The 13,633-nt window shown below is 49.1% G+C and overlaps 1 protein-coding gene across 2 annotated transcripts in view; it reads left to right on the top strand.

Moving 5' to 3' along the window:
* COX15 (cytochrome c oxidase assembly factor COX15) overlaps window positions 1-12,066 on the top strand; it is a 23,670-nt gene extending 11,604 nt beyond the window's left edge. Inside the window, exons 7-10 of one of the 2 annotated variants that reach the window (XR_015055451.1) lie at window positions 3,916-4,070; window positions 7,206-7,319; window positions 7,475-7,873; window positions 11,226-12,066. Coding sequence is in view for 1 of the 2 variants with exons in the window: in XM_085871256.1 (XP_085727382.1) it covers window positions 3,916-4,070; window positions 7,206-7,319; window positions 7,475-7,606 (401 nt within the window). In the remaining variant the exon portion in view is untranslated. Of the gene's footprint in view, window positions 1-3,915; window positions 4,071-7,205; window positions 7,320-7,474 lie in introns of both variants that reach the window. The other variant, XM_085871256.1, reaches the window with a different exon arrangement.
* The last annotated feature ends 1,567 nt before the right edge of the window (window positions 12,067-13,633 follow it).

Genomic DNA, 13,633 nt, shown 5'->3' with positions numbered 1-13,633 from the left:
CGCTGACGTGGGGACGGGGAGACGCTGACGTGGGGACGGGGAGACGCTGACGTGGGGACGGGGAGACGCTGACGTGGGGACGGGGAGACGCTGACGTGGGGACGGGGAGGCGCTGACGTGGGGACGGGGAGGCGCTGACGTGGGGACGGGGAGGCGCTGACGTGGGGACGTGGGAGACGCTGACGTGGGGACGGGGAGACGCTGACGTGGGGACGGGGAGGCGCTGACGTGGGGACGGGGAGCCGCAGACGGGGGGACGGGCGGGAGCTGACGTGGGGACGGGGAGGCGCTGACGTGGGGACGGGGAGGCGCTGACGTGGGGACGGGGAGGCGCTGACGTGGGGACGGGGAGGCGCTGACGTGGGGACGGGGAGGCGCTGACGTGGGGACGGGGAGGCGCTGACGTGGGGACGGGGAGACGCTGACGTGGGGACGGGGAGACGCTGACGTGGGCACGGGGAGACGCTGACGTGGGCACGGGGAGACGCTGACGTGGGCACGGGGAGACGCTGACGTGGGGACGGGGAGAGGCTGACGTGGGGACGGGGAGAGGCTGACGTGGGGACGGGGAGACGCTGACGTGGGGACGGGGAGACGCTGACGTGGGGACGGGGAGACGCTGACGTGGGGACGGGGAGACGCTGACGTGGGGACGGGGAGACGCTGACGGGGGGACGGGGAGACGCTGACGTGGGGACGGGGAGACGCTGACGTGGGGACGGGGAGACGCTGACGTGGGGGCGGGGAGACGCTGACGTGGGGGCGGGGAGACGCTGACGTGGGGGCGGGGAGACGCTGACGTGGGGCGGGGAGACGCTGACGTGGGGGCGGGGAGACGCTGACGTGGGGCGGGGAGACGCTGACGTGGGGGCGGGGAGACGCTGACGTGGGGCGGGGAGACGCTGACGTGGGGGTGGGGAGACGCTGTCGTGGGGGCGGGGAGACGCTGACGTGGGGGCGGGGAGACGCTGACGTGGGGGCGGGGAGACGCTGACGTGGCGGCGGGGAGACGCTGACGTGGCGGCGGAGAGACGCTGACGTGGCGGCGGAGAGACGTTGACATTGACATTAACATTGAGATGGAGGTGGAAAGACATTGACATGGACATGGACATGGAGAGACATTGACATGGACATGGACATGGAGAGACATTGACATGGACATGGACATGGAGAGACATTGACATGGACATGGACATGGAGAGACATTGACATGGACATGGACATGGAGAGACATTGACATGGACATGGACATGGAGAGACATTGACATGGACATGGACATGGAGAGACATTGACATGGACATGGACATGGAGAGACATTGACATGGACATGGACATGGAGAGACATTGACATGGACATGGACATGGAGAGACATTGACATGGACATGGACATGGAGAGACATTGACATGGACATGGACATGGAGAGACATTGACATGGACATGGACATGGAGAGACATTGACATGGACATGGACATGGAGAGACATGGACATGGACATGGACATGGACATGGAGAGACGTTAACGTAGCCACTTGGAGAGGGAGAGATATTGACGCTGCCACGTGGAGATGGCGAGACTTTGAATATCAGGATGGAGAGATGTCGACGTGGGAATGGAGAGAGGTCGACGTGGGAATGGAGAGTGGTCGACGTGGGAATGGAGAGAGGTCGACGTGGGAATGGAGAGAGGTCGACGTGGGAATGGAGAGAGGTTGACGTGGGAATGGAGAGAGGTTGACGTGGGAATGGAGAGAGGTCGACGTGGGAATGGAGAGAGGGAGACGTGGGAATGGAGAGAGATTGACGCTGCTATGTGGAGATGGAATGATGTTGACATTGACTTGGAGATGGCGAGACTTTGAATATCAGGATGGAGAGATGTCGACGTGGGAATGGAGAGAGGTCGACGTGGGAATGGAGAGTGGTCGACGTGGGAATGGAGAGTGGTCGACGTGGGAATGGAGAGTGGTCGACGTGGGAATGGAGAGTGGTCGACGTGGGAGTGGAGAGTGGTCGACGTGGGAGTGGAGAGTGGTCGACGTGGGAGTGGAGAGTGGTCGACGTGGGAGTGGAGAGTGGTCGACGTGGGAGTGGAGAGTGGTCGACGTGGGAGTGGAGAGTGGTCGACGTGGGAGTGGAGAGTGGTCGACGTGGGAATGGAGAGTGGTCGACGTGGGAATGGAGAGTGGTCGACGTGGGAATGGAGAGTGGTCGACGTGGGAATGGAGAGTGGTCGACGTGGGAATGGAGAGTGGTCGACGTGGGAATGGAGAGTGGTCGACGTGGGAATGGAGAGTGGTCGACGTGGGAATGGAGAGTGGTCGACGTGGGAGTGGAGAGTGGTCGACGTGGGAGTGGAGAGTGGTCGACGTGGGAGTGGAGAGTGGTCGACGTGGGAGTGGAGAGTGGTCGACGTGGGAGTGGAGAGTGGTCGACGTGGGAGTGGAGAGTGGTCGACGTGGGAGTGGAGAGTGGTCGACGTGGGAATGGAGAGAGGTCGACGTGGGAATGGAGAGAGGTCGACGTGGGAATGGAGAGAGGTCGACGTGGGAATGGAGAGAGGTCGACGTGGGAATGGAGAGAGGTCGACGTGGGAATGGAGAGAGGTCGACGTGGGAATGGAGAGAGGTCGACGTGGGAATGGAGAGAGGTCGACGTGGGAATGGAGAGAGGTCGACGTGGGAATGGAGAGAGGTCGACGTGGGAATGGAGAGAGGTCGACGTGGGAATGGAGAGAGGTCGACGTGGGAATGGAGAGAGGTCGACGTGGGAATGGAGAGAGGTCGACGTGGGAATGGAGAGAGGTCGACGTGGGAATGGAGAGAGGTCGACGTGGGAATGGAGAGAGGTCGACGTGGGAATGGAGAGAGGTAGACGTGGGAATGGAGAGAGGTAGACGTGGGAATGGAGAGAGGTAGACGTGGGAATGGAGAGAGGTAGACGTGGGAATGGAGAGAGGTAGACGTGGGAATGGAGAGACGTCGACGTGGGGATTGAGAGATGTTGACATGGGAATGGAGAGACATTTACGTGGGGATGGAATGACATTGACATGGATATGGAGAGACATTGCATTGACATTGACATGGATATGGAGAGACATTGCCATTGACATGTGGATGGAGAGACGTTGACATTGACATGTGGATGGAGAGAACGTGACGTTAACGTTGACGACCTTGATGTTGATGTTGACGTTGACGTGGAGCTGGAAAGACATTGACGGAGAGCTGGAGAATTGTTGAGGTGGGCATGGAGAGACGTTTAGGTGGACATGGAGAGATGTTGACGTGGGGAAGGAGAGACCCATTGGGGCAAAATATGAATAAATTCTTTTTATTGAATGAATATATATGTGAATGATAATTATATGTGGGAAAATATGACTGAATAAATTATATCATTTCTGGATCTGCTGAATTGCTCGTACCCATTTTGGAAAACTCTCTGGTGCAGCTTCAAACCATACATGTCCAAATGTCATGCATGTGTATGCCCACAGGTTTCCCACATTTACTGGCCTACTTGTACAATTATAGTGATTAAATATGAAATTATAGACTAAGTTTTGCTTACTCTCTAGTCTCCAGGACACAATTAATCAATGTTATTTGTATTTAAACACCATTCAGCCATTCCAGCTATTAAACGTCAGAGCTCAATCTCGGCCATGGTTTGGAGTTTTCAAGGTTCTTGCCAGGACTCTGTGTACACACATATGCTTATCATTGGTGGTTTAATGAAAGCTATCGTCCACTAGTTTGTGCTGACAGCAGCAGAACGATTTCCCTGCTGGCAAATGGCTGCAGATGTTTTTTCACCGTACCTTGGTTATGTACAATTCATTTTGTTTCATTTATTATTTTCCTTTTGCTGAGATGCCCCCCCCCGCACTCCCCACTGCTGCCACAGGTGCATTAGTTGCTGGGCTGGACGCCGGCCTGGTTTACAATTCATTCCCACTGATGGGAGAAGGTTTGCTGCCCAGTGATATTGCTGCTCTGTCTCCTCCTCTCCGGAATGTCATCGACAATCCATCAACCACGCAGTTTCAACACAGACTTCTCGTGAGTGTGTTTGTTGCAGATAGTTGGCATCGAAAGATGTATTTATGTATCTCATGAAATGTGACAGAAAGAGTCAGCATTTGTTTGCCTCCAATTAGGTCAAGCAGGCTTGATTCGATCATTTTATTGGGTCGAGTATCATTTGATTTCCTTTCGTCATTTCACGACGTAATGATGCTAAAATAAAGTGATGTTCGATGCATCTCATGTATGTTCAGCATTTGGAGTTCATAAAACTGCGGGTTTCAGTTTGCTGTCACGGAATTAGCATTTCATTTCTGTATCCAGTTGTTCGGTCCAAAGTTGCTGCCTTTAAGATTGATGCAAAAGCTCCACCACTGGGACCCTGTGCTGCTCCTGCTTTCCCTCCTGCCTTTGGCTCTCCTGGCCTGCAAGTTCATGGTTATAATCAGATTTGAATCTGCCATGAGGTCAGATGGGATCCTGGTCCAGACCAACCCGACTCCTTTTACCTCTGCCACCGAAGGTGGAAGGAGGTTATGTTCTCACTCCTTTCTGTGTGTTTGTTTGTCTGCTTGTTTGTCTGCCTGTGTGCAGGATGTCTCATAAAGTTGTGGACAGATTCGGATGAAATGTGGTGGACAGGTTGGGTGTGGAACAAGGAAGAATTGATACAGTTTTGGTGAAGATCTGGATACGAGAATTATTTAATTTTACAAGTGATTCTTCACCATTGAGAGATGGGGCTAAAAACGCTATCTAGCATGATATTTCAAAACTTATTGGGCTCGATATGTTCCACTATGCCGGGTGTTGGCTTAATGGTTGGAGTGGCCGGCTTGGGATCCTCGGATCCTGAGTTCAAATCCCACTTGGCTGTTGAATTAATACCAGGTGGGGCTGACTGCCTGTCATCCTTCTGAGGTCGACAAAATGAGTGCCAGCTTGCTGGTATCCTGTGTCGGAGTGGCGACCCGTCCAGGATTGTACCCAATAGCCAAGGAGACTGCTTAGGCAGCACCAACGCTCTGTGCAGAGTATGGTCCCGATGGATGGATGGATGGATGGATATGTTCCATCGGATCAGGCATTGCATGGCAGAGGTATGTACTCTACTGAGTGCCCTTCTAGTTCTGTTCTGTTTTGTTTTCTCTTTCTGTGTTTAGCTTTATTTTTTGAAAAGTTTCTTATTCTCCCTTATTCCAAGCCAACATCATCCTTTAAAGTTATCTGGAATGCGAATTCCAGATAACGTATCGTCATTGTGCACTGTCCATCCATCCGTCCATGCATCCAACTCACATTTTGATATTTCCGGCCAAATGCCGGGCCAATCCAGCTGAAATTTTGCGGCAATGTTCCGCTCCTGAGTGGTAACGTTGATTACAAAGTTCGTTCTGGTCACATGACTTTTGGGACGTCAAAATGACCGACTTAGTAAATTCCTTCAAAAGTCGTCTTCCCCAGACCCACCAGTCAGAATGCTACCAAATTTAGGTTGCAACACAAGGCCAGGGAGATGGTAAATTGCGGATCTCATGCCGATCACGTGACTGGAAGTGTGTCGAAATGGCCGACTTTGTCAATTTTTGGGAAACACACGTAAATTCCTTCAATAATCTTCTTCTCCAGACCCACCAAGTCAGAATGCTTCCAACTTTGGGTGTAATATTTCCTGTTTCTTTTTGGGTGGTGGTTTGCAGTACTAGCCAGTGGAGCACTGCGTCTTGTTCTCCTTTTAATAATATTGTGACGTCCACGGGACTTGAACAGTCCCGCTAACGTAGAATGAGCCGAAACGATGGAGGTGGTTTATTTATATAAACCAAAGATGGCGGTTCTAATCGCTCTACCGCAAACGGGACGAGGAAGGTGGCACGAGTCGCTTTTCACTGAGTTAAGGATGTTTATTTCTCTAACCAGAAATAATAAGACTCGGCAAGAGGAGGGATCCGGGGCAATTCGACGGGATGGTGGTGTGGGTTCGGGCGTGGGGAAAACACAAACAATTCCAATGGATATACCAATCTCAAACCCTCTAAGGCGCCAGGTACACACACACACACACACACACACACACACACACACACACACACACACACACACACACACACACACACACACACACACACAACGTAGCTGGTCCTGGTAGTCAGGCTGGCCCGTGGTGGTGACGCAACAGTCCCTGGATTGGCGTTGGACGAGCTGGCGTTGCGCTCGTCTGGTGCACGATACACCGTGGTGCTGTCGACCTCCTGGTGTCGGTGCAAGTCCGCTCACAGCCGCCAGGGAGCCAGTTCTGGTGCCAAGTTGCGAGCAGGAGAGGGAGGCAGGTCCGCTCGCCGTTCGACCCCGTACTCCGAGCCAGCAGAACCCCAGAACCAACCGAGGTGAGGCACGAGGCACAGCAAGGCCACGAGACACGATGAAACCAGGATCGAATCAGCACAACAACACAGCACGCTCCCAGCACAACAGCCTCCACCAAAACAGTTTTTCTTTACCGATCTTCTTCCTCCCACCCGTTTTCCCCGAACAGAACCTTTTTATCCTCGAGTCCTCGTCACTTCCAATCGAGCCGTTTTATTGGCCCTCCGCCGTCGCCTTCCGCCAATCGTGATCACGGGGCGGAGCCATCCGCAGCACTGTCCTGTGACGTCACGGCAAGCCTCCAGGGAATACTAAAAGGGGTTTACGCAGACACACTTACCCTAACCCGTTTCCCTAACTAATTACGCGACAATTACCATTTCCCCTTGAAGAAATGGACATTTACTAGACAACTTATCACCACTGAATTGCTACTTATTACATCGAGATCCTGGTAAAACTCGAACAGCATGGCATACCTCATTAAACATCCTAATTACCCTTTGAATCCATACCCCCCCTCAAACGTAACAATATGCTCTTCATTCAAAATGGTTGCCGACCTATGGTTGTTTGTCAGTGCTCTATCCTTTTTAAATGCTGAGTGTCAAGCAAGGAAGCAACACGTACCATTTTTAATGTCTTTGGTACGACTCGGCCGGCGTCGGGTTCGAAACGCCAACCTCCAAGACGTAGAGCGGACGCTCTGACAATTAACTTATGTTAGTGAATTCTTGTTTAACCTTCTCATTCCCATTTGACTGTTATACGTGTCTGGAACCAATTTTATTTTCTCTTTTTCAGGGAATAACAACAGTCGGTGTCACTTCAGCTTTGTTTCTCTGGTCGCGCCGCCTCCCGCTACCTCCTCGCCCTCGTGCTGCCATCACCTGCCTGACCCTTATGGCTTGGACTCAGGTCAGGTTGAGGTTGTTGTGAATGTGAATACAGCATTGTTGTGTTTGTTGTTATGGGAAAGAAGCTTGTTATGTTATGTTGTGCTTGTAAAGAGAAGCTTGTTATGGGAAAGACCCGATTGCATTTTATCAATATTTTCTTCCTCCTCCGCGTAGGCAAGCCTTGGAGTTGCAACCCTTCTGCTTTACGTTCCGACTGCACTGGCCGCTTCTCACCAGTCTGGTTCTGTTGCTCTTCTCTCTTTCACTATTTGGTTGCTCACAGAGCTCCGCCATGTCCCCAAATAGCCTCTGTATATGCTTGGATATTCCTAAAGAAGTGTGTTTTTGGGATTCGTTTGTGGCCATGAATATTTTGTCTAATTGCCAGAGGTTTTCTTCAAAGGGGCACGATGCCACTACAAATTGCACCTTTTAATTGTTCTTGTGTGAGCTTTTGCACGGCATGTTTTTGAAGCTGGAGAAGGTTGTGGAGTGAGTGGAGTCATTTGCAGCCAGGTTGGAGTGCAAACCAACTCCATTGATTGGACATATCGGTTGTGGATACATATGTCTGTAAGTTGCATGTAATATTTCTCCAGATCCATTGAGTTTTCAAGTTCATACCCCTTCCAGACTCACGAATCTTAAGTAAACAGTCCGCAATCCACTCCAAATCCTTTTGGCGTATTGATATCCTTTGCGCCTGGTGTTGGATTAATGGTTTGGGTGGTGGGCTTAGGATCCTCGGATCCTGAGTTCAAATCCCATATTTCTGTTGAATTAATACCAGGTGGGGTTGACTCTGCCTGTCATCCTTCTGAGGTCGGCAAAATGAGTGCCACCTTGCTGGTATCTTGTGTCGGAGCTGTGACCCATCTAGGATTGTGCCCAATAGCCAAGGACACTGCTTAGGCAGCACCAACGATCTGCACAGAGTACAGTCCCAATGGATGGGATGGATGAATATCCTTTACGACCAGATTCACGCAAAAACATTGCACACAATTGGAAATGTGCCGAGCTGGCGGGATAGTTAAGGTGGAGCAACCTCGCCTTTGAGCCGTGTCGTCTGCGTTTGATTCTCGACCTCACTGTGAACTGTCACCCCGATGTTTTACAATTGGAGCATCACATCAGTGTGTACACTCTCCCTCGAATAACCATTAGGCTGGGGGCACCCGTCTATTCGCATCGATTTCTGATTCACATTAAAGATTCCACAGTGCCTTCTCGATGATGACTAATTGAGTTACCGCCAACACCCAGCTCAAACTCCAAATTCCTGCTCGAACCAGTCAAATTCCAGGTCTAAGCAACTAGTTAATGAAAGACTTGGGCCAACTGTAGGCATGGTACGAGCCACCGATTGCATACGTACTAGATGGGACACGAGACAACAACGATGACTGAAACACTCAAACATTCATCATAATTAATTTGAAACTACCTCATGCGGTCATTGAATTTTATCACCTTAAGATGTGTGCTCTTAGAATCATGCAAATTGCTCAGGCAGGATTCCTCACTCGAATTCAAAACCATTTACCCCTCATTCCACGCTCCTTGGTGCAGCGCCATATGACGTCCTTGCTTTGTGGGAATCCAAGCTGGAGATTCCAATTCAGTGTACGGCAACATGTTGCAATTATTGCGGAGATGTTGTGTGTATTTCTGAATACACACTCCTGTCTTTTCCGCCCCCACAGTGGCTTCTCCTCCTCCTCTTCCTCCTCTTCCTCCTCCTCCTCCTCTTCCTCCTCCTCCTCTTCCTCCTCCTCCTCCCCCTCCTCCTCCTCCTCTTCACCCCATCACTTCTTCCTGACACCTCCCAGGATTAATGCATTCAGTGCTGTGAGGGATCTCCTGCTTGAGGATGGATATGTGAACTATATATATATATATATATATATATATATATATATATATATATATATATATATATATATATATATATATATATATATATATATATATTATTATTTTTATTTGGAAGACAAAAAGCAATTGTCATCCATTCTAGTGGGGCAACTTAGCCTAACAATTGTGCATTTTGTGAGGAAAGCACCAAATTTGGCACACTAGCCGCCTATCATATTATGAACAGATTTGGATATTGGGCCTTCTCAAAATTTTTGATGGCAGTGGAAAATGGCTGCCACAGCCATCAGCGGCTGAATTTGAGATGGTCCAATATCCAAATCTGTTCATAATATGATAGGCTACTAGTGTGCCAAATTTGGTGCTTTCCTCACAAAATGCACAATTGTTATGCTATATTTAGCTAAGTTGCCCCACTATTCCATCAAGTCACAAATAAAGTTATTTTTAATAGTATTCACCAAAACCACTTTTTTTTTTTTGCGAACTTGGAAGGGGTATTAGTTTTGGATAATGTTTTGGCACCATGTGAATACTACCAACAGGCAATAAAGTATTTTTTCATCGTACGCATATACAATCCTTCTTTAGACCTTCATGTTCATCCCCATCACCATTGGATGATCAAATCTGTGATTTAGAGGATGTCCCAGGGGTGCTGGCAGGATGGCCTCGAGGTACGCACACTCGTCTACGAGCCGTTTGGCCTGAGTTTGAATCTCGGTCCATCGACAAACTGTCATCTTGTTGTCTTGCAGGCAGGGTGACGCATCAATGCGTGTGCCGTCCATTGTATGGACATTGACATAGGTGTCTTGTCAGCCAGCATTTGTTGGTGGACATCAAAGATCCCACGGTGTCCTTTGCGAAGAGTAGGCGAGCTATCGCCGGCTCCTGAGCAAATTTCAAATTCTTGCTCTAATCTGCAGCAGGTGTTGCTTCAGCGGTCCAGCTGCACCCTCAGCCAATGATGCTCTTCACAGACATGTCACATACACTACCGGTCAAAAGTTTTAGAACACGCCCATTTTTCCAGTTTTTACTGAAATGGTACAAAGCTAAGCGGTAAACTGCCAGAGGTTAAAAACAAAGTTTAGTTTACCAAAAACTGAAAAATAATGTAAATTTCAGAGTTTTTAAAAAGGACCTTTTCAGGGAACAAGTAATGGATTAGCAACTGCAGCTGTTCTGCAGCATTGGAAGTAAATTAAGCCTTGAAAGTTGATGCAAACAATTCCTACAGGTGTCCCAACTTTTTTTGATTAGTTACTAACCCTCTGTCTGTATAAAAGCAGTGTTGGAACAGACTGTGTTGCTACACCCTCTGAAGCATTATTTGGACAATATTGCACTGCAGGAAGTCGTATATTGCTATCATAATGGTGAGAAAAAGTCAATTAACAAAGGAAGACAGACAGACCAAAAACAATCTCAGTTTAATCCATTCTAAATTCAGGCTGTAACAACAAAATGTGAGAAACGTCAAGGGGTGTGAATACTTTCTGAAGGCACTGCATGTCCAGGGACAGAGTCCTCTTGTTTGGAGAGTTTGGGCCTCTTATTGCTAATATAAAATCAGCAGCATGTGCAAATAGTTGCATGACCGAGGAACCAAGGTCAGAGTTGTTTTTTAATTGTTATTTATTCAACAGATGGTTGTGCCACAAATGATTGGGCCACAGCAAAATAAAGTGGGCGTGAAGGGCGTCAAGGAAATATGCAGACAAATAAATTGCGTTCCTGATTGCACCAACAGTCCAACTCTTGGATTCAGAAGAACCGCCTAGAATCCCGTACTTGGAGCTGCTCCATTTGCGAACTGGCAGAGGGGAACCGAGATTATGCGCCAGATTATAAGGCAGCCTTCTACTGTTACGAATCTGGAAATCATTCGCATTCACACATACAGTTGGCCCAAAGTTTAGTTATTTCGTTAAGTATATGTGGATAGTAAGAATCTCTCCCCTATGTCTAATGGGAATTTAATGTGTGCGCTGCGAGTTTCTTTCTAGTTAGTTTTCCACATCAATCCCCTCCACTCCTTCAGCTCCATTACGCACGTGTTCAAGGTCACGAACGTAGATGGAGTTTCCATCGCTTCAGAGCCGACTCCACCCCAGCAAGATGGAATGTTCCTCTTGTCCAATCAGGGGTGAGATCGCTTCAGCTCCAACTCTGCCCCATCAAAGAAGAATGTCTCCCCTGTCGCTTGTGGGGAAGGCAAAAGAGCCTCTCTCGGGGGAGGAGCACACAGACGCCGACACGCTCCTTCTCCTCCAATCGCGGCTGGCCACCAGGACACCTGAAAACGCCCCGTCCAGTCCGGAGGTGAGTTACCCGAGAGCGGATCCCTCCACCCTGCACGGGAGAGGGATAAGAAGGATCGCGAGCTGTATCCGGTGTGGGGGGTTCCTTGGTTCCTTGGAGGTCGTTCCTTGCTTCTGGTCTGCTGGGCTCTCCTGGTCGTCGGTCATCGTTCGTGGCTGGCCGGGTCGTTCGTAGGATCCTGGCTGCGCTCGTTGGATTCTGGTTCGTGGGTTCGAGTCCCACCTTGGTGGGTTGTGTTGGAGCGCTCAAGCTGGGGATCCCTGTTCCCGTCCATGGTCTCCGAGCTCCACAAGTGCGAGTCGGTAAAACCGCACGAGGCGGCCAGGTACCTGACCAGACTCTGACCCCCAGCTTGCCTATCCTCCGCGGCTGGAGGGTCCAATAAAGGCCAGCTGGCTCCATTTCTTTTTGGGTGTGTGTGTCTGTGTCTGTAGCCAGTCTTGTAAGTAAAACTGTTAAGTGATTGCCATTGTACATTTGCCTGCATTTATATTCGTGATTAAGTCTGCTCTCTGTCTCCCTCCCTGTTGCCTATTGTAAATAAATAACTGTTAAATGTTCCAGTTCGTTGTCTGTGTTTTCTTTCATTGACCCAGTATGGTTCGGGCTTGAGAATTAGGGAGGCCGATTGTGGGAACACAGACTCCAACGGTACCTTCTAGCAGGCACTGCAAACCAAGTACACAACCCGTAAGGCTGAAAAAAACCCACAAACCCTCCATCAGGCAGCTTGCCAGCAACAGAAATAATGTCCCACTGAAGGCTCCTTATAAAGGACAGGTGGTGATACCATCCCGGGCTGCTGCGGACACCCTTCCATCTAATATTTGAGGCTGTGTTGATTATTTCTTCCATGCCTTTACTTGTCATTGTAAGGAAGTTAAACGGATCTGTAGTTGAGAGGATCTGTTTTTGTACCTGTCTTGTGAATGGGAGTTAGATTAGCTGTCGTGGAGAGGGGTGGCCAAAGGTGAAGTCCAGGCTGCAAACAGCAGACGGAGGAGAAGCAAGAGCAGCAGAGCAGGATTCTTGTGCTCGGAATGATCATTCTGATTTGATGTTGCCTTTGATGACTAATTTTGCTCTTTCTTGTCATGGCCATGTGAAAACAGAACAATCTGGCATTGCTTCACGGAAAAATATACATCGACATGAGGGAAGAGCTAGAACCTGGGCTCGTGGAAGAGCTAGAACAGAACAGTAAGAAGACTGTGGAAAGGGAGAGTACACCAACAGCAGGGTAGAGGGACATGTGGAGGAAGAATGAGTGAGTAAGGGAAGAGAGGAGGACACATTGGGTAAACAAGCTGGACACAATCTGGAAACACAGCAAAAAGAGGAAGGGAAAACAGGAGATGAAAGAAATGGAACAATAAACAGAAAGGAGTATGGAGGGAGAGAACACAATTAACCTGGAAAGGAAGGGTTTGGCTTGGGGAGAGTTAATGGGGGTAGAAAAGATCATGAGTATACAGCGACCTGCAAAAGTATTCTCCACCCTCTAAAACTTTTCACATGTTGATGCCATCTGAGCTCATTTCATGAATCTTTAAAATCAAACTTGTTATATGGAGTCCCCACAAACGACTCCATGGTGATAAAGCTAAAACATGCAGATAAAATGTGAATAAGTTTGATTAACAGAGAAAATCAGATGATTCTCAGTTCCATAATTATTCCATGAACCTGCAAAGTTTCATTCGTATTGATGTATTCACCTAGTCGCTAGGGAGCCTTCAATTTTCGCCAATTTTCGCGCATACCCTAATTGTAGGGGGCGCTGCGGGTAAAGTATTCCATAAATCACAAAAACCGGAATATATTTGATAGAGCATCACCTGTAGATCATTCGTGCCAAATTTCATAACCCTGCGTGAGATAATGGCTTTCGGAATCGATTTTGCGTGAACGGTACCGATTTTGAAGGTTTTTCGGTTGTTGCTAGGGAACCAAAGCGTCACTAGCAACCATCACAATTTCCAAAGCACTAGGTCATGAGATGTACCTACCACCTGAGTTTGGTCAATATCCGCCCACGTTTACTACCAATTATGCTGATGACAAACGAACAAACATCCAAACAAACAGACAGATTTACTGACAATAAGGGTCACCTATTTCGGCCAC

This window comes from Eptatretus burgeri, chromosome 2, assembly GCF_056783735.1.
Source record: "Eptatretus burgeri isolate ZD-2024b chromosome 2, Ebu_testis_v1, whole genome shotgun sequence".
In the NCBI taxonomy this organism is placed as follows: domain Eukaryota; kingdom Metazoa; phylum Chordata; class Myxini; order Myxiniformes; family Myxinidae; genus Eptatretus; species Eptatretus burgeri.
This window is presented reverse-complemented; position numbering and strand designations above follow the sequence as displayed.